The 26091-nt window shown below is 41.1% G+C and overlaps 1 protein-coding gene across 1 annotated transcript in view; it reads left to right on the top strand.

Annotated features, from left to right (window-relative positions):
• Positions 1-24054, top strand: part of XRCC5 (X-ray repair cross complementing 5) — a 65498-nt gene extending 41444 nt beyond the window's left edge. The window contains exons 15-21 of the mRNA XM_065413262.1: positions 34-127; positions 2087-2156; positions 13349-13458; positions 13979-14075; positions 16923-16990; positions 23068-23139; positions 24012-24054. Of these exons, the coding sequence (XP_065269334.1) occupies positions 34-127; positions 2087-2156; positions 13349-13458; positions 13979-14075; positions 16923-16990; positions 23068-23139; positions 24012-24026 (526 nt within the window). The 3' untranslated portion in view covers positions 24027-24054. The remainder of the gene's footprint in view (positions 1-33; positions 128-2086; positions 2157-13348; positions 13459-13978; positions 14076-16922; positions 16991-23067; positions 23140-24011) is intronic.
• Positions 24055-26091: the final 2037 nt, after the last annotated feature.

Genomic DNA, 26091 nt, shown 5'->3' with positions numbered 1-26091 from the left:
CTACATTTAGTTTTTTGTCATCTTCACTTCCAGCAATGAAGATGGACCCAGTACTAAAAAGGCAAACGCTGAAAATGAAGAAGGCAGCTTTAGCATCGCAAACCTTGCTGAAGGCAATGTCACCACTGTAAGCACATCTTTACAAATCCTCTCTTTCATGGGAAAGAATCATTCTAGACCTTCCCTTGGGGATTCTTTCTATATTAATGGAGATATAGAAATACATTTGATTGAGAATTACTTTCTGCTGGATGTAAAATGAACTGACTAGCCCTGTTCTTGTATATATCTGAATGTAGTAGCCAGCTAGTTCTGACTGCTTTTAAGGCAAAATTCTTCCTTCCCAACATGCATGAAACTCCCAAGAGCTATTCCATAGGTGTAAGATAAATAGAATTTCAGAACTGAGATTCACTGTTAGATACAAGAGCAGAATTTGCTCTTAGTTTTCTCTTGTATCTGCTGCTTTAAAAAGCAAAACAAAACCCTTCATATTCCGCTTTTTCCAAATGTTGCTATGATTTCAGAGCCTATTGTCTATATTGTTTGGGGATACAAATCACAAAATTGGTTTAATTCTGCCACCAAAGTTAAACAGTTAAATTAGCTTCCTATCTGTTAGGCTTCATTGGCATGCAAGTATGTGTTGGAGCTATGCATCTTCCTTTGCTTGCCTGATTTTGGAATCAGAGAAAAATAGTTATTTTATATAAATTAAGATAAAAGAATATCTCAGTTCTTTTCAACACTTGAAATGTATGACATGATTTAAAAAGAAAGAGGGCAGTGCTCATTTCACACCCAACATAAAAATCGGATTTTCTAATAGCATAGCATAGTATACTTTTGAAAAATGAGGAAAAAAAACCACCCCACTAACAGATGGGCTTTCAAAGAAGCAATTTATTAGAAGATCTGTGTGAGAAATGTTTGCTTGTAAAGCATTAAAATATAAAATAAATTTAGAAGAATTTTGACTCACTGTTTAGGGAGCAGAATTTAAACACACCTTTTCCCTGAAGCCAAAATGGGTATGGTGATGTAGGGGGAGTTTACATATAGAATATAATCAGAAGACACTCAGAGAGAAAGTATTATAGGTTGCAGGCAGCAAGTGGATGGGCTACATAGCCTTTTTCTATTCCCAGACCTTTACTGTGAAAGTTACTTGCAACCTAAAAAATTATATACCTTTTCATTGCATTCTTTTCAGTTTGCTATTAGAATATTTGTTAGAATACTAGGGGCCAAGTACTTCCCTCAGACCCACAAGCCAGTACTTAGCAGAAGGCAGAATTTGGCCTTAAAGATGAATATAATGTTGTGGGTTAGATTGATTAAGTAGGGAACAGAGCCAAGAGCATTTCTCCTCTATCTTCAGAACAGAGGAGCCTTTCTAAGAGAAGAAGACTGACCGTATATTTTGTTGTGATTCAGAGTTAATGTGGTACGCTGGAAAAAGGATGCTAAGCAGCGTAGATTCGTATGTCTGTAGCTCTTCTGCCCATTTGCGCAGTGAATCTTTCTTTATGCCTGACCTGCTTTTAGTTCCCTTAGATGGTGTGAGGTCTCTGCACTTACAGGCTTTCTCAAAGCGTCAGTTCTGAAATGTCAGACTGGACCAGAAAGGGCAGCAGCTAGCTGAATTGAGTATTAGCTTTTCATTTCCAGTGTCTTATTGGAGGGCCAAACCAACTACTCTGTACCCACATTGCTAAGAACTCTCACTCCTAATTAAGCATGGGTTAGGATGAATAAGCTACAAAAAGTCTGAAAGCTGAACTAGCCAGCAGCCTGAATTCCTATACCTCTGACCTCCAGCGCCTAGAGAATATGATCAGTTCATAGTAGGGAAGTATAGTAAGTGTAAGTTCATCTTGTATAGCTGTTCATGTCAAAACTAGCCTTTGATCAGGGTTAACATTGCATCCTAAGAATTGTCCTTTATTTGACCCCATAATAGCAAAAAATGTAGCTTCTCCATCCATATTGAAATAAATTGATTGTAAATATTTCTGTTGATATACAGGAGGAAACGGGAGCTATGCGTTGGCATGTAGTATAATCATTCCTCGATCTTTTGTAGGTTGGAAGTATTAACCCAGCAGAAAACTTCTGTGTTCTAGTGAGGCAGAAGAATGCTAACTTCAAGGAAGGTAAGTTGCTTTTATCTGCCTTAACTCTATGTAACAGCATCTTCAGTGTTCAGATGTCCATAACAGAAAAATCATCACCACAGTTGGCACTAATTGGCCCTCTTGTTGATAGCCTCAGCTGAGGGCAGGGATTGTGTGAACTGGATAAACTGAACATTCTGCTTATTGATGGAGAAGTGGTTTTTCTGGATCGGGATTGAGGCATGTTGGCAGGACAGCATGTGAGAAGTCTGTCCTGCTACTGCTGATTTATCCTGTGCTGTGAAGAAATAAGAATTTATTCTCGTATAATCTGCATAAATAAACAGGTTTCAGAGGAGCAGCCGTGTAAGTCTGTATCCGCAAAAAGACCAGGAGTCCTTGCGGCACCTTAGAGACAAATTTATTTGAGCATAAGCTTCCGATGAAGTGGGCTGTAGCCCACGAAAGCTTATGCTCAAATAAATTTGTTAGTCTCTAAGGTGCCACAAGTACTCCTATAAATAAATAGGTATCCCCTATTACAGTGGGTCTCAAACTTTTTTTTACTGGTGACCCCTTTCATATCGCAAGCCTCTGAGTGCGACCCCCCTAATAAATTAAACACCCTTTTAAATATATTTAACACCATTATAAATGCTGGAGGCAAGCAGGGTTTGGGGTGGAAGTTGACAGCTCGCGACCCCCCATGTATTGACCTCGTGACCCCCTGAGGGGTCCCAACCCCCAGTTTGAGAACCCCTGCCCTATTACTCTTGTGAGTGAGTGAATGAGGATAGGTGGATTTAGGGGAGAAGTGAAAGTGAGAGTATGAATAACTAGCTAGTATATGAATGATGGGAGATAGGAAGGCAGCACTTGTATGTATTAAATGTGCACTCAATCAGCCTATTATTCAGCACACAGAAAAGAAAAGAAGGGGGACATTGATATAGAGGCGAGAGGAAGTGCAGACTGCAGTGACCAGTCCATTGACTGTGATATTTGCATGTCCCGATCTTGAAAATCCAAGTACAATTTCCTCTGTGTTTACACCATTTCCCTCCCCTCACCCCCCTGGGGTTGGCCATCATTTTCGCATGATCCCTAGCAATCCTGAAAATATTCATGGACCACAGTTACAGTGGAATGAGTAAAAGACTTAGAGCTGCAAACGAGACCCAACCTGGAGTACAGTGAGAAGAGTGATCCTGTACCAAGGCGCAGACAGGTGCAGCGGTTTCAGGTGGTGCCTCCCAGAAAATGTGAAAGGGACCCTCTGTCTCTGAAAACCTTGGCTTTCAGGAGTGGGCAGAATGTGTTCAGAATTGGTCTTCTCTTTTTAGTATTTGGGAACCTGCTCTTTCGCATCAAAGCCCCCTTCTGGTGACTGATAGTGATTGCATGTTAGGAACAGTGTAAGTGAGAAAGAAACTGCTTTGAAATACTGGGAAATGAGAGAATCTACTATTTTTAGCAGGAGGGGATTGGGGAAAGATTTTCACTCATTTTGGATCATGAATTCCTTCTATGACACCTTGCTTTCCCTTTCCCCCCACGATCCATTTGTTGGGACTGGTTGTGCTTTTCTACTGCCCAGGGAAACACAGGGTTCCTACCTTGGTTGCTGCCCCAGTAGGAGGTACTTTATTGGATTTGTAGGTGGCCTCTAGACTGGTGGTGGTCAAAGTGCAGCCCATAGAGTTGTACAAGGAGGCTCATGGTTGACAGCCTTTTTATGGATGTTTGGCTGCTGGAAGCTACATTCTTGGGATGCATTCGTTGTTCCATCTTGATCCAAGCAGCCAGGTCTCTTTTCTGACCTGGGCAGTCTCCCACAACCACACCTCCATATTAAGGAAGGCAATTTCAGGCTACTCTGTTTTTTGCGAAATAAATGCAGCAGTCAAGATGAGCAGCGGTAAAGCAGAATAGCTACCAAAATGCACGGAATGTCACAGTTAGATGTGCTGATATAAAAGCATATAAGGTCACTGTTAAGATTTTGCATTATAGTGTAAGTTGGATGAAGTTGGGTATGTATTGCTGCCTCTAGGAGATAGACGTGAAAGCCTTATGGAGGGTGTTAACAATAGTGTTTGAGGCAAAATGAAGATGGAAAGGGCTGCACAAGTTTTTCCGCTTATTATTTTCATTCTTTTAAGGTTTTGAGTAGATGAGGTATGTCCTGCCACAACCTATTGCCACTAAATGTAGTGTCTGTTTGCTAATCAAAACAAAAGGTATCTGCACAGTGTAGTTCATGGGTATTTCACTCAGTTCTTTGCACCTTTTAAACATAGATTGATGTGTATGCTAAGATGTACCGGTATATTAATTTATGAATACCGTCTGTTAAAGCTTATATCACAGTTTATTGCCCAGAATTTTGATAGTTAAAACTCACTTAAATTATAAACAAATGTCCTGTTTTTTAAAATGGTTTTTAATTTAAGCAAACAGCAGAAATCCCCTCATTCAGAAATTGTATTTGACATCGTACTTCCAAACCTCAGATACATCAAAATGCAGTGGACTATACTGAAGGCCAAAGTGGAATCCAAATAAAAACCATAAATAAAATACTCTGTTGCAGCAATTAAGTAAATCATACAGGAAAGGGATTTAAGCCACAAATACTAAAATCTGCATAATGGACATATTGAAAACTATTTATATTTAAGGTTATATTTAAACTTGTCCGTTATTCAGTAGCTGTCCCCGAAATGGTTGCCATCTGTGTTTGGATGGCTTTTGTCACTTCCAGCAATCTGCCTTCATTTTGTGTATGATATGGCCTATAATTACAGGATATGGTTATATGGAATGTAGTTCAGATACCCATTAAGGAAGAGAGATGGGAGACACTGTAAATAAAAACATTTTCAGCACATTCATTTTTCTTCTTTAAAGCCCTTAATTAGTAGCTTGATATATAAAAAAATTGCAGACATACTTTTTAATGGCTTGATATATTGCTTTCTTGTGGTGTATAATAGTGGACCCTGCCTTAAACCTGCTGAATAGTTTTGGATTTTTATACTTTTGATATCATACTTCAGGAGGGAAATATTTTTTTCTTGCAGAAAATGTGAAATGTAAAGCCCCTATGCAGAGAAAGGTATATTATGTGGCATTCAAATAGTTTATTGAAAAAAGTAACCAGATACCAACCTGCATTTAATTATTTTAAAATTTGACATAAAAATGAGAAGAGAGAGTTTGTGCTCTATTTTGCTTCTTTATGAGGTAGAAAGAATGCCCGAGAGTCTTCCGTGCTAGGCAGAATCTCAATTTCTAATGAAAAATTAAGAAAAAAAATGAGGAATAAAAAAAATCCTGTGATGACTGAAGACCCAGTCAGTCAAATGATGACTTTGCAAGAGCCAAGAGAGTAAAAGTGGAACTATTAAGAGGAGAAAGGATTTTTAATCAGACTGTTTTAATATTTTGGAGAAAGGAAGGTATTTTTTAGACATTGAAGTTATATAGGTGTTAAAAAGTAGTATTTTAAAGATCAGCCACGCCACCACCTCCTTTCTCCATTATTAAGGTGAGGACACTAATGATACACATCTTATACCATCCCCAACAAGTTCTCCAGCAAAACCATTGAAGCCTGGACCTGATGTTTCTGGTATTTCCCAGGTTAAAACAACAACAAACCCCCAAACATGAAAAAACCCTGCCGAAAGGCTTGACAGGATTTTTTTTTTTAAAGAAGCGAAGAAGGGTACAAGCTGGTCCTATGCAGTGACTACACTAGCACTTTGAAGCTATTGCACCTTGCAAGAGTGGGCTCTAGCTTTGTGGCATTCATGGAAGAAAGCAGTGTGCATGCTAAGTAAACAGAGGGCCATGTGCCGAGTTTCACAGTATACACAATGTGTAACCCTTTTAGCTAGCAGAAGGCAGCTCATTGAAAGTATATGTATCTATTGGGGATGATTAGAGAATGTCCTGATTTCAGACAGGCACAAGGGTTATCCCAATTTCAGATAGGCAGGGGCAGAAGCGCTTTCTGAGACTGGCACTCCAATTTGTTGTCAAACCATAATCATCTTCACTTTGTAATGGAAGCGTGTGTGGTTTGTCGCTGTACAGTGCCACTTGTGGCTGACATGATCTGCTGTATTTGAGGAGGCCGACTTACTGGTGTGATAATTATTGCGGATGAAGCTGGCATTTTTCATTGTTTTTTTTTCAAATAGCTTCACGCTCTCGTTTACTGTTCGAGACACAAAGATGTCATTTTATGCAGGTCTTGCTCAGAGTAGGTTACAAGTGCTCAGTCATCCACAAAGAGCAGTTCCTCTAATAAGAGCTTCTGACAACTTTGTCAGTGCATGCAAATAAAATAGATTAGTTTGTCTGAGTGAAATCTAATCTTTACTCCAGGGATAGATCACGAGTTGCTTCATCTACCATTGCTTCAAAGAAAAGTCTAAAACACACCAGGGACATTATGCACCCTGCCATCATTATAGTGCCAAAAGGGTTGAACATCATTTTACCTGGATAGACTTTTACAAGCATGCTGTCTATTCTCCAATTGTTGGATAATAGCGGACATCTTATCCTGGCAGCCATATTTTCTTATAAGCCCCCAGAGACTAGGGTTGCTGACAGACTTGAGTTAGATTGATAAAAGAATGTGCATAGGTCTTTTGTTTTGTTCTGTGAATTTTCCTTGCAATTGGTTCGCATCAAAAATCTTATCAGACAGCCTGCATTGTGGCCAAAACACACAGTACTGATTCTGGCACTGTGGTGTCTGATGTCCAGCAATCAGATTAGATTAGAAGTACTTTCAGTATTCTCCTAGTAAAGCGGTGTTGCTGCAATTACAGCTGTGGAATTTATGGTGAAGAGCACTATAGAAATGCCTAGAAAGAATTAGTAATACCACTGTCACTCTTTGAGTCTTTGTGCTTGTTGCAATGTTGTCAATTTTTCTTACTCCCAGACATTGCAGAGAAATGACATTAGAAAGTCAATCAGTGCATCACATCCACATGTATAGATCCCAGCAAGTATCCTATCCGGCCTAGGAGACTCATGGTGTTTCCATAGCTTTGCAAATCTCCTCATAAGTAGAAATTATATCCAGGTTGTTTTACATCAGATTGTTTCATGTTGGTAAGTGAATTGCTATGATGATAGATTTGCTTTGGAAATTTAGCAAATGTTCACACCGGGGTGGTACTTTCTTGATAAGCATCTCTGTATATAGAAGTGCAGCAAAGATTATTACGTTTTATTATAAGACACTAGTATTTCTTGTTGGTATATATTTGATTTTAGTTCACCTGCTTGCTTACTACCCCAGGTATCTTTCATACATCAGAGATAGTTTGGACTTTGCTGCCAGATACACCAAAATCTATGACTGATTTGATGAAAATACTTAAGCCATTAGAAGATTTGTGTATTAAATTGCTTGGAAGTTCTCTGTAAATCTGCCTCTTATCTGCAGATTATTGGTCATCCAAAGCAGTCACTCAGCTGCTACCAGTTATATCTGTCATTGTATATAGTCCATTTCTCCTCAGTATCTAATCAAGCATTGTTTCTTGTATTGTGTTTTGGCCCAAACACAACACAATACAAGATTATATATGAGTGTTTATTCACTACTGCGTCTTTAAAGCAATGCAGTTCTTACTTCTTGACTACTTGGCTTGAGGACTTTAGAAGTTGAACTTGTATGTATGTTTATCGTCTTGGAACAAAGTAGCTACTGCTTGATTGATTTTGCCTGCTAAGGTGACACTTTACTCAGGTATGGTAGTTGCCTTGTGCAAGAAACTACTTGGAGAGCCACAAACAAGAATTGAGAATGCCTTGAAGGACAAGTTTGTGGAACCATTACTAAACTAAATGCCACCTCTTACACCTAAAGGTGTTAGAGGAATACTCCAGACACTCCCATAGAACCATAGTGTAGCAAGTATGCACTGATAGGAAGAGTTTTAAGCTGGTAAAGACTTGACCTTAAGATGACGGAAGTCTCTGAAATGTAGAACAGTTTTCCAATGATAATCTAATTCTTCACGTGTTTGAGTTACAAACTGATGATCGTCGTGGTGTAACAATTCAATATTTGTTACTAGTTCCTGTAACTGAGGAGCTCTTACTCTGAGTACTGCCATTTCTTACAAATCATTATGATTGGAGCACTGGATGATTCAGGAGATTGGTTACAGGGAAGGGAGCCTTTCATCTGTGGACCAACTAGCTCTAGGTGATAGTGCCTGATAAGTTTTATCATCTGATGGTAGGTATTTTGATATGGAATCTTATCCACTAAGAACTGTATTAGGACCACAAAACAACCGTCTCAGTTGATGCCAGTCAACTGGCAAGGAAGACAAGGGCTGAACTGAATAGACATATAGAAATTGACCTGCACTTTCAGCAGTGGGGTAACCCCTCCATGTCAGGACAGTGTGAGCAAGCTTGCGCTGTTATGCAGTGGATAAAAAGAGGACAGCAGTCTCCAGCGGAGTCAATCTGGCATATTTCACCAAAGGTAGAAGCACTAGTAAATGTATCTTCCAACAGAGAATGTCTCCTGCATTAACAGAGAGATGGACTAGATAAATTAATTGCTCTTCTCCTTCTGTAATATCTGATTCTGTAGTTTGCCCATCATATAATCACTTAATTCATTATATAACCCAATCAGTTGTACCATGGGAAAGAAGTAGGGAAGACCAAAACTTCCTGGTGGTGAGAGGGAAAATGCTGACAACTGGGACTGCAGGTCAGGGTAACACAGGATTTCCAGCTCCTGCAAAATGTAGTAGTCCTTCTCTTTAGATAGAAAAATTACAGAAGAGTGTATCACACCAGTCGTCTGAACTGGGTAAAGTTTCTCAGTTCAGATAAGGTAAGGTGTCCATTCTTAAAGGCCCTCCGTGTTTGGGGCCCTTATATGGTACATCAGAGACCAACTCTCCAATCAAAAGACACCAAGACAGCTATGCTTCTCTGGGACAGTTCAGCTAATTGTGTCCAGGATGAAGCTTGAGAGACCAGAGGTAAGGTATTCTTAGCCAAGAGCCCCCATCTGTGGAACGACCTACAGCAGGAGATAAGACTGAAGGGACACCTGACTCTTATCAGAGCATGTTGCAAAACTCACCGTTTGGCAAAAGCACAAAGACCTTCCCATGACAACCAAAACCAAGGAATCATAGAGTCATAGACTTTAAGGTCAGAAGGGACCATTATGATCGTCTAGTCTGACCTGCACAACGCAGGCCACAGAATCTCACCCACCCACTCCTGTAATAAACCCCTAACCTATGTCTGAGCTATTGAAGTCCTCAAATCATGGTTTAAAGACTTCAAGGTGCAGAGAATCCTCCAGCAAGTGACCTGTGCCCCACGATGCAGCGGAAGGCAAAAAAACCCCAGGGCCTCTGCCAATCTGCCCTGGAGGAAAATTCCTTCCCAACCCCAAATACGGTGATCAGCTAAACCCTGAGCATGTGGGCAAGACTCACCAGCCAGACACCCAGGGAAGAATTCTCTGTAGTAATTCAGATCCCACCCCATTAACATCCCATCACAGGCCATTGGGATCACAACAAGAGAGAGAGAGAGATGGCTGGTGGGGAGGAGAAGGAAAAGAAAGAAATAATAAGCTAAACTGTCAAACCTAGCAGAGTCAAAGAGCAGAATTCACTGTGAATGACTTTGTGCGGTCCTTAGTTACTGTATTCAACTCCATCTATCTAATGGCAGCCTAAAATCAGTCGCTAGATAGACTAACCAGAGCAGGGACTGTGGGACACTTGTGTCCTTGCATGTAACATTCATTAATCATTGCTCCGCTATCTGAGGACAGACTTGTTTTTGACCAGGCTTTCCCATGATATTAAAAAGCAACAGAGGGTCCTGTGGCACCTTTGAGACTAACAGAAGTATTGGGAGCATAAGCTTTCGTGGGTAAGAACCTCACTTCTTCAGACTAACACGGCTACCCCTCTGATCCATGATATTAAAAGACTCTCACTTTAAATTATGGTGCGGCCCCCTTCCTCACATTATAAAGTTGCATCATGACACAATTTGGGTTTTTTTTTAAGTCCCCTAGGACAAATCTCACGAAGTAGCAGTCCAAGGTTTCTAGCATGTAAAACTCCATGTTCTGATGCCTGCAAATGCTACAGAAATTAAAGGGAAAAAAATGTAAAAGAATAAACGAAGTGTCTGATAATTCCTAGCAGTGTGCAGGAATCGTTCTGACAATAAAGACTCGTATTATACTCTCTTAGTGCCTGGGGTTTTAATTTAACACATCAATGAAAAGCCAGCATTTAAAAGGAGGGGGAAAAAACCAGCAGGACTTGCTTTTATTAGTGCAATTTGTAAGAAATTAGAACATTTAATGAGAAAATCGTTAAGCATGAAAAAATGGACTGACTTAACTTGTGGAGTTCAATTTAGTTTGTTAGTTACTGGTAAAATAAATAAATAAAAGTGTTGTGACCATCCTGTGTGGAGGAGGGGTGAGCTTTTTATGTATTTGAATTCAATTTTTTGTGCGATCAGTGAAGCATTGTACAGAACCATCGTACATTTCTTCCTCTATGGACATCATAGATTCAACAGATACCAGGGAGAGGGTGGGGTGCCTCTTATTTTACAACTGTTGTCATTATAGCTATTGTCCTTTAAACTAAGTTCAGGTGAGTGTTTTGCAGAACATGGAACCAGTGGCTAGTTGTATACATGCTTTAGAGTCTGGAGAAGAGTGAAAGAAGAGTAGAATCCAGATTCAACAGTTCTGGAATCTTCTATATTTCTCTGACCCCAAACTTACCAGCGTGTTACCAGTCCTACCCTTCTTGGCTTTTCCCAGTGCTCTAGCTCAGTGGTTCTCAACCAGGGGCCCGGGGCCCCCTGGGGGGAAATGAGCAGGTTTCAGGAGGCCGCCATTATAAACCAGAGAGAAGGGCCGGCATTAGACTCTTGGGGCCCATGGCAGAAAGCTGAAGCCTGAGCCCTGCTGCCCGGGGCTGAAGCCAGGGCCTGAGCCGCCGCCGCCCAGGCTTGAAGCCGAAGCAACTTAGCTTCATGGGGCCACCTGTGGCATCGGACCCCATGCTGTTGCCCTGCTTGCTGCCCCGGCTTTTAATCTACTGGCTATGCAGAAAAACAGTTGTGGTGGCACAGGTGGGCTGTGGAATTTTTAATAGCATGTTGGGGCGTGGGGGGGGGGGGGCAGAAAGAAAAAGGTTGAGAACCCCTGCTCTAGCTGACCTCAGCACACCTTGGGGTTGGTGTCCACTGCTTTGATGAGATAATCCAATGGAAAATCAGTACCATGTGTTGTCACATAACAAGTTTATGTCTACTGCATGTAGGGGAAAATCCTGTCTTGCCATCAGAGGGACTGGGGTATGCATCATAAGGAACAAGAGAGAATAATTTATTGGTTATTGTGTGTGTCCAGTAGTTCCCATGGTGTGCCGAGTGCTGTCCAAATAAAGAAGGCATGATGCCTGCCCTGAAGAGCTCACAGTCTAAAGATAGACAAGTAATCAGAATGAAGGGGGAGGAGAGAAGGGAAGCAACTACTATATGATTACTCTAACAAATATATATATAAATAGGACATGTTACTTACACTTACTTCGTAAATTCTTTTTAAGCCTGATGCTATGCTTGGACTGTGGTTTCCTGAAAGCACCTGTTAAAATATTTTATGTTCTCAGTTCTAGCAGACTTTTTGAGTAACTGGTTATGGAATTTGTATGTTATAATGACTACTCTAGTGATGATGGTCTTTATTAGCTATTAATGGAAATTATAAAAGCATTATCATTTGCTTTAGTTATTATCCTGAGTTGCAGTGGGTTGGGACTTGCAAGTATGAACATATAATGTATGCTTCAGCAGACTGAACAGCACTTACGATAAACAAGCCTTAAAATACAACATTGCTGAGTAAGTAAGTCAAAGTAGAATGTTTTTTGTGACTTGTTATATATTGTACTTGGATTTTAGTTTCATTGGTGTTGTAGATAAAATATGAAATGCTTCAGAATTTGAAACCTGAATAACTTCTCTTCATCCATCTCTGGGAATCTTATGTATTTAACAGTATTACAGTAAAATGCAGAAGTTCGCCAAATGAGTATAAGCTATGGAGAAGAACTAGAAGAGCAAAACTGTACCTTGATCTGAGCCTTTTCTAAACTTACGCAAAGGGAAATCCTTCATCTGATTACTAGAATTGCTGCTTAGCTGGCAGTGTTATCCTGGGTATGTCCCATTGCCCATGTCTGTAGGTAATGAATAGGCATCCTCACCATGACCTCTTTGGGGTGTATGTACACAGCAGATGAAGATGGGCAAATATTTTTCACTAACCATTAAGCAAGTAAAAGAACAAAATGTGGGAGAATACTCAGGACTTCCACTGTCTTTATTTTTGGCATTTTACTTTTCACATTTTCCAATGTGTTTTACAACTGTCTGTCTTCTGAGTCACTCAACAGCGAGGATACAATTGGTATTCCAGTTCTTACCATTACATGTCTGTCTGTCTCCTTCCCTCTGTCTCTTTCTCTCTCACACAATTTATGTAAATGTTGATATATAGACACACATCTTCCCTGGTATTGTTTACACTATGTTCCACTTTGAAGAATGATTAAGATGATTGTACTGACAGCTAAAATGTATTCAGAAGGCCCTGGTAATAAGGTATCTCTAGTAACATCCACACGTGAGAGTCTAGCAACTAGAGATTATTCTGTTGCTGCAGCTATGACATTATTCCACTTACTGAAAACCTAACATTTTCATTGAAATGTCTGTCTTTCACAGATGGTTTAGGCATTATACTTAGTGAAGTAAAACAGCCTCTCTCAACTTTCTGATAGTAGGTGCTCCAATTCTACTGTCCACCAAGCAAGCAGGGTCAGTGCTTGTGTTCTTGATCTCAAGTTGTAAATTCTCCTGCCTCAGCCACGTTGGGATTTGTTAGACATTTTATAGACTAAATGAAGATTATTTTCTGCAGCTTAGAGTAGGGGCTTCATTATTGGGTGAGATGAGCAGGTTGATGCAACATTGATATGATTGACTGTTGTTACCAATAGATGTGCTGTAGTTACAGAAGAACAGGCTGCAGGAGAAACAAGGAAAGTACAGCCAGCTAAAGAGAAGGATTTTCTTCCTTCTGAAAGCATGCATTCCCTCTTTTTGTCTTCCAGTGAGCCAGCAGCTGGTAAACCGCATTGAACAGTTTTTGGAAACTAAAGGTTTACAGTACTATATGAAGAGCATCAACTGTATTAGAGTTTTCAGAGAGGAGGCCATTAAGGTAATGATAATATGTGAAAACTCTACTCTGTGTGAGATGTCAGAGCATAATGTGCAGACTTACTATGTTCCTTCAGCGATTATGACAAGCTAGCAACAGGACAAGATCAACAGATCTAAGTCAATTATACCACATTGGAAATTTAAAAGAGATTTTAATGTTGTTTTGGTCCTTTGGCCTCAACAGAATAAGGACCAGATACTGCTGTGGTTTCTTAATATGAAAAGACAATACCTGTGACCTAGTGGTTGAAAAGGAGAAATATGCCATCCTCCAAATATCTTCTTAAACAAAACTAGTCACAAAAGGGTCTGTGCAGCTTTGTGAAATGCAGTTTCTTTTGTGATGCCCTGCACATTAGAAGCTCTGGTTCTAGCAGAGCGAGGTGAATGTGCAGTGGTTTGGAATGTCTTTTTTCTTGTTCCCCATGTTAGATGTTTTTATGATGCATTAAGATTACAGCTCTTTGGTATTAAGCTAACTTTATTTTTCTGTGTTATCTTTGTTGTCATTTTTCTAGCTGTCAGAGGTGCCGTGCTTTAATGATTTCCTGCAGGCCCTAAAAGAAAAGGTGGAAGACCAAACCTTAGCTGATTTCTGGGAGATTCTGATACAAGGTATGATGACAATTGACTCTCCCTCTGCATCTCCCACACAATTTTTCTTCAAATGGTAAATTGTGTGAGAGGAATCTACATGTTAGCAGCTGGAAATGAATGCAGACCAGCATTTCTAGTGTAGAGAGTTGTTGCATGCCATGTAAAACTTGTCTTTCACTGCTATATAGCTTTGTTTTGCACTGGTTTCATATAAACAGTACACTTCTATCTCGATATAACGCTGTCCTCAGGAGCCAAAAAATCTTACTGCATTATAGGTGAAACCGCGTTATATCGAACTTGGTTTGATCTGCCGGAGTGTGCAGCCCTGCCCCCCCAGAGCGCTGCTTTACCGCATTATATCCGAATTCGTGTTATATTGGGGTAGAGGTGTATTTCAAAATGCTATACCAAGTTAAATACAGTTACAATGGTAAATTGATAGCACAGTGAGAGAGAAATTAAACAGTATAGGGCAAGGAAGAGACAATATTTCAGATACATTTTAAAATAAATGGAGAGCTGATGCACTGGCGAGAGAGAGGAAGGCTCTTCCAGATGGCAGAAGCTGCAAAGAAGACTCACACACAAAGTGATCAGTGACATATTTCAGTGATGTAAGAGTGACCTGCAGGAAGGAATATGTAGTAACACGACACACTGATGATTAAACTGAGGAGGAAGGCAGCATACTTCTAAAAGACTTGGATGGACTAGGAGCAGTAGGCAAATAAGTGAGGATTTTTATGAGCATGAAAAACCTGATGCTCTAAAAATTCTTCCCTTTACTTGGCACGAGTGCTTATGAAAATATACTTTAAATGCACAGTTGCCTCTTTTCATTGTACATATGGTAATATATAATTTGCTTTTGCATAGCACCTTTCAGATAGAAGGACTCCAAACTACATATAGTGGCGACTTCACCCATTGCTGAAATCCAGCTATTGCTAGGATAGAGCACAGCAACAGCTTAGGACATCACACGGAGAATATCATATCCAGTTGAAACTGGGAAGGGAGTGGGGAAGGAAACAGGCTTGAGGAAGTTTAATTGGCCACATAATAAACCTTTGAAAATACTGGGATTTGGACCAACCCAAGTCATGCTGGTATGTTCTGTTGTAATAATTTACAGATGGTACAAACCAGAATTTCCAACAAGATGAACAATTTCAGGAGGAAGAAGAATTTACAAATACAAGCTGCACTATCAGTGATTTGCATATAGGGAATGACTGTTTCACTTTGCTTAGGGGAAGATAAAGTGTTTTATGCATAATCTGTCTAAACATTCGTTTGTGTGGCAGAAGTGAACTTCTCTTGGATGATTAGAAGTTGGAGGGTCTACCACAGGGTTCGGCAACCTACGGCACGCGTGCCAAACACGGCACGCGAGCCGATTTTGAGTGGCACGCAGCTCCCTGCCGCGGTCCCAGCCCCCCCGCCCACTGCTCTCCCCTGCGGGGGCAGGAGGCAGAAGCTTGGTTCTGCAGCAGCCAAGCTTCCCCCCTCCCCCTCTTCTTCCCCCAGCTGTGCTTTCCGGCCCCTCCTCCTCTCCGTCCCTGGCCAATCAGCTGATGGCCCTAGCGAGGGGGCGGGGGAAGAGCGGCAGCGTGCACACAGCTCCGTAGTGGACGCAGAGAGAGGTAGGGACGGAGCCTGGGGGAAGGGGGTGGAACAGAGCATATCCCTTCCAGCCCCCTGCCATGAAGGGAGCACCCCCACGAGCCGAGCACCCCAGCCCTCTGCCCTGCACCCCCACAGCCCCATCCCTCTGCCCTGCACCCCCCCCACACTCAGCCTTCTGCCCTGAACCCCCCACACACACTCAGCCTTCTGCCCTGAACCCAACACACACCCAGCCTTCTGCCCTGAACCCCCCACACCCCAACACACACACTCAGCCTTCTGCCCTGCACCCTCACCCCCCCCAGCCCTCTGCCCTGAACCTTCCCACACACCCAGCCCTCTGCCCTGAACCCCCCACACCCCAACACACACCCAGCCTTCTGCCCTACACCCCCCACACACCCCAGTACCTCTGCCCTGATCCCCCCCACACACACCCCAGCCCTCTGCCCTGAACCCCCCACACCCCAACACAAATCCAGCCTTCTGCCCTGCACCCCCCCACACCCCCAGCCCTCTGCCCTGACCCTTGAACCCTCCCCACACCCAGCCTTCTGCCCCACACCCCCCAGTACCTCTGCCCTGAGCCCTGAGCCCCCACACACACACCCCAGCCTTCTGCCCTGAACCCCCTCCCCCAGCCCTCTGCTCTGACCCCTGGAAACCCCCCCCCAGGTCTGGGGTCCCGGCCATAGGCCCTGCTCAGCCCGCTGCCGGCCTAGGTGAACAGAACCCCAGAAAACCTTGTTTTCTTTACATACAATAGTTTAGTTATATAATATAGACTTATAGAAAGAGACCTTCTAAAAACGTTAAAATGTATTACCGGCACGCGAAACCTTAAATTACAGTGAATAAATGAAGACTCGGCACACCACTTCTGAAAGGTTGCCTACCCCTGGTCTACCGTATGTTGTTTGAAATATAATTTTCCCTAGATTTCATATTTGATCTATGATTTCAGTGTCTCAATAATTTATCATAATATATTCAGTTACTTAAATGGATGCCTCCAGTAAAGTATGAATATGCATTAATTGTACTTGTATGTCATGATAGTTGACTCACTTGTGAAAACTACCATGTCCTTTTAATTTGAGAAGTAGTTGTTTTATTTTTGTCAGTGATGACACATTTAGAAGTTTGAATTTGAAACACTTTCTATTTGGAACATTGAGTGGTTTTCAGGTAAAGCTTTATAATGATATTTTGATATAATTTGATTTTCCTCAGATGGAATTTCTTTGATCACCAAAGATGAAGCAGAAGGTAGTTCAGTGACTAGTGACGAAGCCAAAAAGGTATTGCTTTTACACTCTTACTTATCTATATAAAGCCTTTGCTATTCCAGAGAAGACATTTTTTTATATGGATGAACCTTTAAGTGAATGAAATAGGGCCTGAATGAATGGAGAATGGAGTCCTTGGACCATAGAAGTTATGGGGCCTCAACTCGGGGACATTTCTCCCTTAATGCGCACCATATTTATATTGTTTCAGACTGCCTGCAGACAGGGCATGTTATTGTCTAGACATATTTTCCAGACAAACCACTTCAGGAACTCAGTTTAGTGGAGTGGCAACAGGCTGTCAGTATGCACAGAACCACTGTTGGCTCCTGCTCTTCATTAGAATGATGTCCTCCTTGATCTGGGAGAAGTGTAATCTAGTTATTAGAGCATGCGTGTGGAAATCAGGAACTCCTGAGATCTAATCCCAGCTCTGGCACTGACTTCTGAGGCCTTGACCAAGTCACAACCTTTGTGCCTCAGTTTCCCCTTTTGTAAACGTTGCACAATAGCGCACTGGAAACAAAAGTTGTTAAATGTTTGAAGGTATTCCTTATGCATAACAATATTGGCAGCAATGAGGGTGCAAAGCACTGCAGTTAGCATAAGGGACAGAATGGGGCATACAGGGCAGACTGTTCCAGTGACGGCAGAAAGGCAGATTGAAGGGAAAGTAGATACAGTGGTGGCTGAATCAAGAACTATTTTTGTATTTGTCTTCAAGAAGATGAACTTAAATCCTTATACCCAGCTGGCAGCCATGGTTTAAAGATAGCTTAAGAGGGAGAGGGCTTTTGTGTATAGATTCTACTGTTGAAATCCCTAAACATTTAAGCTGGAAAGCACCTTTCCAGCTGAAAAAGAACTGCTCGGAACTGCTCAAGCCTCATACTATTAATCAGCAGGGCTTGGTGTAGATTCTTCATGTCTAGCGAATAGATATGAGGCTGTTCTCTGTTGTCCCTTTTCATGTGAAGCAGCTTCAGAGACGTATGTGCACCTTAAGGTGACCTTGGCAAGTTCATATCTCACTTAACATGAGGAAAAACACAGAAAAGTTGATAGAAAGGGGGTCAATGAAATGCTGTGGTACTATAACGAAATAGGAAAATCCAATACACTGAAGCTAACACATGTACAGATTAGAATGGTCAGAGCTGTCAAGAAATTGGTTCAGCCAGGAAGGGTCCATGACCTGTTTCTGGTCATACATAACTATGCAAATTATATTTCTCTTCCCAGCAGCATGTACCAAGAGAGGTGGCATTTAGTTATTAGTTTTATTAGTTACTTAAACGTTTCACTCCGAAGGAACTTCATTGTCTAGAACAAAACCAACCCTAGTGTCCATAATATATGCTACATGAAGTTACCTTTCAGTTCTTAAAGCCCTCTCTATGCTAACAAAGAAAGCACAACAAACCAACCGTTGCCTGAAAAACTGAGCTTGCAATGGCTGTACAATACCATACATCCATTCACACACAACACAGATGCAAAACCTGGTAATAGGTCTTTGCTTATGGCTTCCCATCTAAACTAGGAAGAAACCTGTGTAGACTAAACTCAGATCTGGCTGACCTGGTGCATTGCAATTTACCGTTATCCTACAGTCAGAGCTCACAGGTACACTGCATTTTGTAGTACATTCTGCCTTGCAAACAATTTGGGCTCCTTGTCTCACTGCGCCACTAAGTGAAACAATATTCTGGAGGAGCAAGAAAGAGGGCTTCCCCCATCAAAATAATCTGTTGGACTATGGCTAATAGACCCGTGAGTTCAGGTCTCACTTCTCCTACTCATTGGTGAATTTCAACCTTTCTAATAAGCCTCATATCCAGGGGCGGCTCCAGGCACCAGAGCAGCAAGCGCGTGCCTGGGGCGGCAAGCCGTGGGGGGCGGCCTGCTGGTCGCCGTGAGGGCGGCAGTCAGGCTGCCTTCGGTGGCATGCCTGCGGGAGGTCCGCCGGTCCCGCGGTTTCGGCGGCAAATTGGCGGCGGGTACGCCGAAGGCGCGGGACTGGCGGACCTCCCGCAGGCATGCCGCCGAATCCGCATTACCAGTGGACCTCCTGCAGGCGCGCCGCCGAAGGCTGCCTGACCTGCCGTGCTTGGGGCGGCAAAATACATAGAGCCTCCCCTGCTCATATCCCTACCATAGAAGGCAGGCAACTATCATTAATTTCCCCTAATTTTTTAAGATAAGTTAACTGAGATGTTGCACAGTTCTGGCATAGCTAGAAATAGAACAAAGAACAGAGTTTTATAGTATGGCAGACCCAAGTCTCAGCCACTCTCTATTTCAGAACGAATGTGCCAAATCTATTTGCTTGGCTATTTTGTCTGTAACTACTACTGATCACTAGACGACACTCCCTTCCCAAACCCAGGAGGAGAATCCTGATTCCCAACATTTTATTGTTCCTCAGATCCAAAGCATCCTATGCAAGGCCCTTTTCCTTAAATCCCCACCTGTAACAAATTGCAAAAACAGTTCATTTGATTCACACACTGAGAAAATATCCTTTGAAATAGATTTTATAGTTAAAATCCACTAATGTCGGTTATGTCACAACATGTAACAAAATACAGGTGTTCCATGTTTCAGTAATTTGCCACACATTTTGATTGCTTGTGTCTCGCAGTGGTAAGTTTGAAGGTTGAGAGGAATGCTACCAAGGCAGTGCCTTGTTATAGGCAAGAACACAAAAACCTCTGCTCGGGAGTACTCGGTACTATGTGAGTAGCTTCAGAAGTCCTGGAATACATTAGTACAGCATCAGATATAAGGCACATGCTGTATATGAATGCTGCATGAGGGAGAAAATTAGAGTAGGAGGCTATTCAATACAGTGGCAGCACCTTTGGGGTTCTTTTTCTTTTAGATAAACTATATTGCTGTAGTGTATTTCCTTACATTCCTTCATTGAGAAAAATGGTCTCATTGTCTAGTCTTTCCTGTAATGCAGATGGGAAGTTATTCTTTTTAGAGCACAGAGATGATGGGTTAATAGATCAGACTTGCCAAGTGCTTTTTCTGGTTGCTTTGGGAAAGATAATGGATTTCTGTTCACAACTATTATATGTAATTTGCTTCAGCATAAATGCAAAACAGATCTTGTCAGAAAAAAATCAATTGCAGATGTTTAGTACTTGATGGAAACTTAAAGTTTCCGTTTATTGCTAAGCAAATCTTCATCTCAGATTTCCTTAGATTGTAAAGTGTTATTTATACCTAATTTAGAGTAAAATGTTAATTCTGAGAACTCTGAACAAATGTTTTATTTTCACAGATCCTGTCTGATGTCAATTAACTATGTAAAATGGGATTTGCTCTGGTGAAAAAACCCTTTCAAAGCTGACAGTATTATTAACTTTAGTTTGATTATATGTGTTCTATACTACCAGACTCAAACCAGTAGAAAAAGGTGCATGAATGCATAGTGTATTGGCACTGCGCAGTCCTTCCAGCTCTGTAACCTTTTCCTTTTTGTGTTGCCTCAATTACAAAGGCAATAAGATAAGTTGAGCGGTGTATGTTAAATGTGTTAGGATGTAGAATAAAGTTTCTATACAGTTCTCGGCATCTGCTATTCAAATGTAAAAAAGATCTGACCTTTGGATAGTGAGACAAGTAAGGCGGATATTGTATACAAAAATGATAAAAAGTGACATCAAATTTCTTACTTATTCTGGTGGATGTGATACGGGGTGCTTTCCCTCTAAATTAACTTTCTGTATACATTGAAGCTGGGAGAGTGGGTCAGAGGAAGAGACCTAAAAAAAAATTGGGACTAGTAGATATGCCTCTGGTGTGTGTGTTTTTCCACTCTCCTTGGGGATTTAGAATTAGGGGGTTCAGAGAATGAGGGACTAGATTATCTCCTGGGATGGCAGCAGAGTTCAGCAGATATTAGAAGGCCAGGGTAACTGCTGAAGTGCCTTTTTCCTCCCCTTTCCAGAGCTGTGATTTATGTTATTGATGGAACATTTTGTAAAAAAACATTTTTGTTTCTTCTGAAGGTATGTCTACCCTGCGGAGAGTTTATTGTCATAGCTGTGTTGCCATAGTTACACCAGCAGAACCCTGTAGTGTAGACACAGCAAGGAAGGGGTTTACCTGTTGGTGTAGAAACACCACCGCCCTGTGCAACGGTAGCTTGTTGGGGTTAGGTCAACATAGTTGTTGGTCAGGGATGAGGTTTTTTCACATCCCTGATTGATGTGAAAAAACCACATGGGGCACATGACTTACGAGGAGAGGCTGAGGGAACTGGGGTTATTCAGTCTGCAGAAGAGAAGAGCGAGGGGGGATTTGATAGCAGCCTTCAACTACCTGAAAGGGGGGTTCCAAAGAGGATGGAGCTCGGCTGTTCTCAGTGGTGGCAGATGACAGAACAAGGAGCAATGGTCTCAAGTTGCAGTGGGGGAGGTCTAGGTTGGAGATTAGGAAAAACTATTTCACTAGGAGGGTGGTGAAGCACTGGAATGGGCTACGTAGAGAGGTGGTGGAATCTCCATCCTTAGAGGTTTTTAAGGTCCGGCTTGACAAAGCCCTGGCTGGGATGATTTAGTTGGTGTTGGTCCTGCTTTGAGCAGGGGGTTGGACTAGATGGCCTCCTGAGGTCTCCTCCAACCCTAATTTTCTATGATTCTATGTAGGTATGTCGACCTAGCTTTTAAGTGTAGGCCAGGCCTAAGTGTCAAGTGCTGTCTTAACAGTGATGGATAATGCTCAGATCATATAAAAAAGGGGCATTCTACCACCTCCTCCTACTTTAACTCTCTGATTTGTATCTATTTATTGTTACCTTTATTTGCACATCTGATACTGCAGATGAAGGGAGAATGGAGATATTTAGCACCATTAATCCCCCGCTGTATCTATCTCACCTTCCTACTTACATGATCCCCCTTATTGTAGTATCTGAAGTCCTCAGATAATCAGAGATCTGCTTCAGAAGCCAGCTGTGTTTGTGTAATGAAAACAAGTTAAAAATTCAAACAGGTATTTACAACCCTATTGTTTTAAGTTTAATTCTTTTCAGACAAAAATTGTCCTTTTGCTTCTCACCTAGAGCCACTGCTGCAGCACCCTTAAATTACAGAAGACAATGCTGGGAAAAGATCTGTAATATTAGATGGTTTAGTCCATCCCCATTGCCACTTTCTCATCTAGGGCAGGGTAGTTCCCAGCTGCATATTCTCAAGTGTTATAGATAGTCTTCTTTTAAGTGACCCAGCTGTGGGGAAGGAGGGGATTTCCACTTTTCCCATTGGGATAATTGCTAAAATAATATTAACTAATAGTAAGTTCTTAAGGCTGTGGAGCACAATTCACATAAGTCATGTTCTGTTTTTGTGTTTTCTTTGCTATTATTGCTGATAACTTCTAGCCCTTATAAAGTAATAGAACAAATAGTAAGAGAGAGAAATAACTTAGAGATAGTTACACTTTAGGTGCTATCTATATATGGACCTCATTATCATAGTGTCTGAGCTAGTTATCTTTACCCTTTTTTTATGATATGTTACGCTAAGTGGAGGGCATCCAATGAGTTGCACATTCATTATGTAAAAATCTATTTGATAAAAGAATATCAATCTAACCACCTACACGTTTGAGGTTTTGTGGATCCAGGTCATTAATTGAGTTTAGTGGAACCAGGATTTGGTCCTTAGATTTTATTTAGCAAAAATTTCTAATCTGGAGACTTGCATATGTGTAAATTATGAAGGGGAAAAGTAACTTTTTTGGCTGTTTTTAAGCATTCATAGCTGCAAACATTATTGGTCATAAAATTATCTTAACTCCCTGTATAGCTGCATCCCTCACCCTTAGTTCTGAGGAAATTTTCTAAGACTTGACTTTAAAGTGCTACAGGTTGGTGATGAGGATGGAAACGCGAACAAAACTTCAGTAGTAATTATTGGAGCCTTTCTATATGGAATTCTCAGCTCATGTGGTTTTTTTGTTTGTTTTGTTTTCTTTTGTTTTTTTACACCTCTCAAAATACTTTCCATTCATTTAATGGAAAGTGGCTGACTTTTGTCTCCAGAACTCAAATTATTATTTTTTTTTTTTCTCAGTTCTTGGCCCCCAAAGAAAAACCAGCTGAAGCTCCATCAGTGGCCGGGGAAGGTGGTGATGTGGATGATTTAGTAAGTATCGTGAAGACATGATATGGCTTTATGATTAAAGTAGTTGGATTGTTTCAGTGAGAGGGAGAAGCTTTTAAAAGCAACAGGGGCGAGGACTTGCCATGGACTTATGCCCTAGAAAGCACCTAAGGAATTAAGGCACAAAGGAACCGCCATGAAATACTTAGTTGCTATTGTAAATGTAACCAGATACGTAGTTTCATAATGGCAGGCACTGGGCTGTGTTGTTACACTTTTGCGCTGTTTACATAGATTAATCCTCTCCTTTCCAGTGTTTTTTTTTAAAAAAGCGCCAATCAGGCGACTCTTTTGATACATTAAATTATAACAATTTGCTAACAACGCTTCAGAAAGCAGAGCAGCTATTTGTGTGGGTTGAAAAATAAAAACCATTAAGAAAAACGTATTTTAATCGGCTCAATTAACCTAGTACAGACAGGCTTGCGGAAATTCAAGCATTTAATGGGTTTATTATGTATAAACAATTTAGCCTCTTTTATTTTTCTTTCTTTTTCATGCTGAGTCATTACAAATAAAACATATCTGCAAGGCTTCAGCCAATAGTCCATCTAGTCTTAGAACTTTCATGGCTGGAAGCGTTCTTCATTTGTGCTGTGCCGGGTAGCTTAAAAAATCTAAAAATTACGTTTGTGACTTTGTGGTAATACAGTTTTGGCTGATTCTCTGCTCAGTCATGAAGACATATAGAGTACAAGTATTCCACAGGCCTTTCATATTTTGTCATAAAGTGTGTATCCAAGTTCGCTAGGACATACATACTTCGTTTTCTGATTGCCATCCCTACCCACCCAGTGAGAGCGATAACTTGAAGCCAGTGCCTCTTATTCCAAATTTATCATTTTCTTTTGCAGCTGGACATGATGTAAGTGGCTGGACAATATATGAGGACTTCTGAAGAACTCTGTGGCAGGGAGCATAAAATAGCCATTGAAGAGAAGATAGATCATCCATTCTTCTATTGGTAGAAGTTTCCTGAGAGAGAACAGCGGTTTCAAAGGCACTTCTATTTGGTATAAACCTCAGAGCTGAATCAACTGCAGTTAGTACAAGACTTAATGTAGATTATTTCAATCTTCTGTACATTTTCTGTAGTAAATCTTTTTTCTAAAAAGAAGTTGTTTCACACTCAGTATTGTAACGTTGCTATGATATTTCAGATTCCAGCTGAACACCACTAATTTAGTGAGGGCCAGTGTTAGTGTCTTACATCATTGGTGTATTGTTTGGAGAGAATGAAGTATGGAGGTCGGCGTGAGATCGCAAGATAATATAGAGGAACTTTTAGTAAGAGTAAATCAGTAGCTTCCTAACTATAAAGGAAGAAAGACATCACTTTTCATGGTCTCCGTCAAATCAGGAAAGGGAAAACAAGTAGGTATTTTGGGCTAAAAAGAGTAACTTAAAAAATTTCCAGTCCACGGATTCATAATGTATTCACTCAAAATATAAAACTGAATCTACAGTACACAGCAAAACATTTCCATCATGTTGATTTGTCACAGTATATCCAAATCAGTGATTATTCTTTTGTTTGGATCCTCTTTCCCAGCACGAGACAGTAACAGTGTTGTTTAGAAGTTATCTTTCATTTTATTCTTCAATCTCTGCCCTTTTCAGTGAGTACCATCACCATCGATCTGTTATGTTCTCTCTTGTTCTAATGTACTTAAAGGCCTCATTCTCTGCTTGATGCACCTTCAGGTCCTCCACAGATTTTAACTGCTGCATTTATCTTAGCTATCTCAATGTTAACACAATGAATGAGTCAGTTGTTCCCCTCTTGTGCATTGCAGCTAATTGCTAACAAGCTGCAGAGGAATCTTTTAGAGTTAAAAAATTAAAAGTACTCAGTACGGATGATTATCGTTCTCCAAAAGGCATATTACTACACACAGTGCTTGCCACAAGAACCAGAGGGAAGTAAGTGGTTCAGTTAGGATTGAGAAGACACCTGAATTCTGCTTGGAACCAGTTACGTGGTCATAATGTCCTGTGATAGACTTATACTGCAAACACTTTTTCTGGGATTAGTTTGTTAACGCCTTATTCCGCGTTAAAACTGGGTCATCTTGTTATTGTTAACATAAGCATACTATATGGAAGGGGGCTGAGATGACGGTAATCTGTAAGACCTGGGCTATGCTTAAAATGAGCTTTGGTTTGGAATGTCTGCCCTTCTTATGGAGTGATTCCAGGTTCAGGTAACACAAGTGTCTCCTCTCCCTTCCTGGCCACACAGGAATACTCTCATTGCCCCACGTTTGGGTCACGTGTGGAAGATGGCCACCCACACTGAGTTCAGAATGAGTTCTGTGAGCATCCTTTGGAGTTGGCTCCCCTGGGGCTGATTGGCAGCAAATAGATGTTGGCCAAATCACCAGAGCCTTAGTGTCCCCCAGAATATTTTTTCATATTTTTAAATAATATATAACTGGCTACAAATCCATTCTCTTGAGTGTCTTTTGATGTCAAATTTCCATGTTGTCCACTGGTTGGTTTTTAGTTTTCTTATTAAAAAAAATTGGTTAATACAATATTTCAAGGGCTTTTTTTTCCCCCAACCCATTTTGGCATTCTTTGGAGCCATACTGACTAAAATCAGTTCATGATAGACTGTTTCCTACCTTTTTGGAAGAGATATAAATGAATGTTGGGGTGGCCCCTTAAGACTGGAGGTTGCCCAATAAAGGTGTTTTCTTACACAGTTTTCATTGTAAAGAAAGCTAGCTCTGAACATGAAAAGCCCTGTATAAATGTCAAGTGTGATTCTGTTCATAGATTCATAGATTCTAGGACTGGAAGGGACCTCGAGAGGTCATCGAGTCCAGTCCCCTGCCCGCATGGCAGGACCAAATACTGTCTAGACCATCCCTGATAGACATTTATCTAACCTACTCTTAAATATCTCCAGAGATGGAGATTCCACAACCT

This window comes from Emys orbicularis, chromosome 11 (assembly GCF_028017835.1).
Source record: "Emys orbicularis isolate rEmyOrb1 chromosome 11, rEmyOrb1.hap1, whole genome shotgun sequence".
NCBI lineage: Eukaryota > Metazoa > Chordata > Testudines > Emydidae > Emys > Emys orbicularis.
This window is presented reverse-complemented; position numbering and strand designations above follow the sequence as displayed.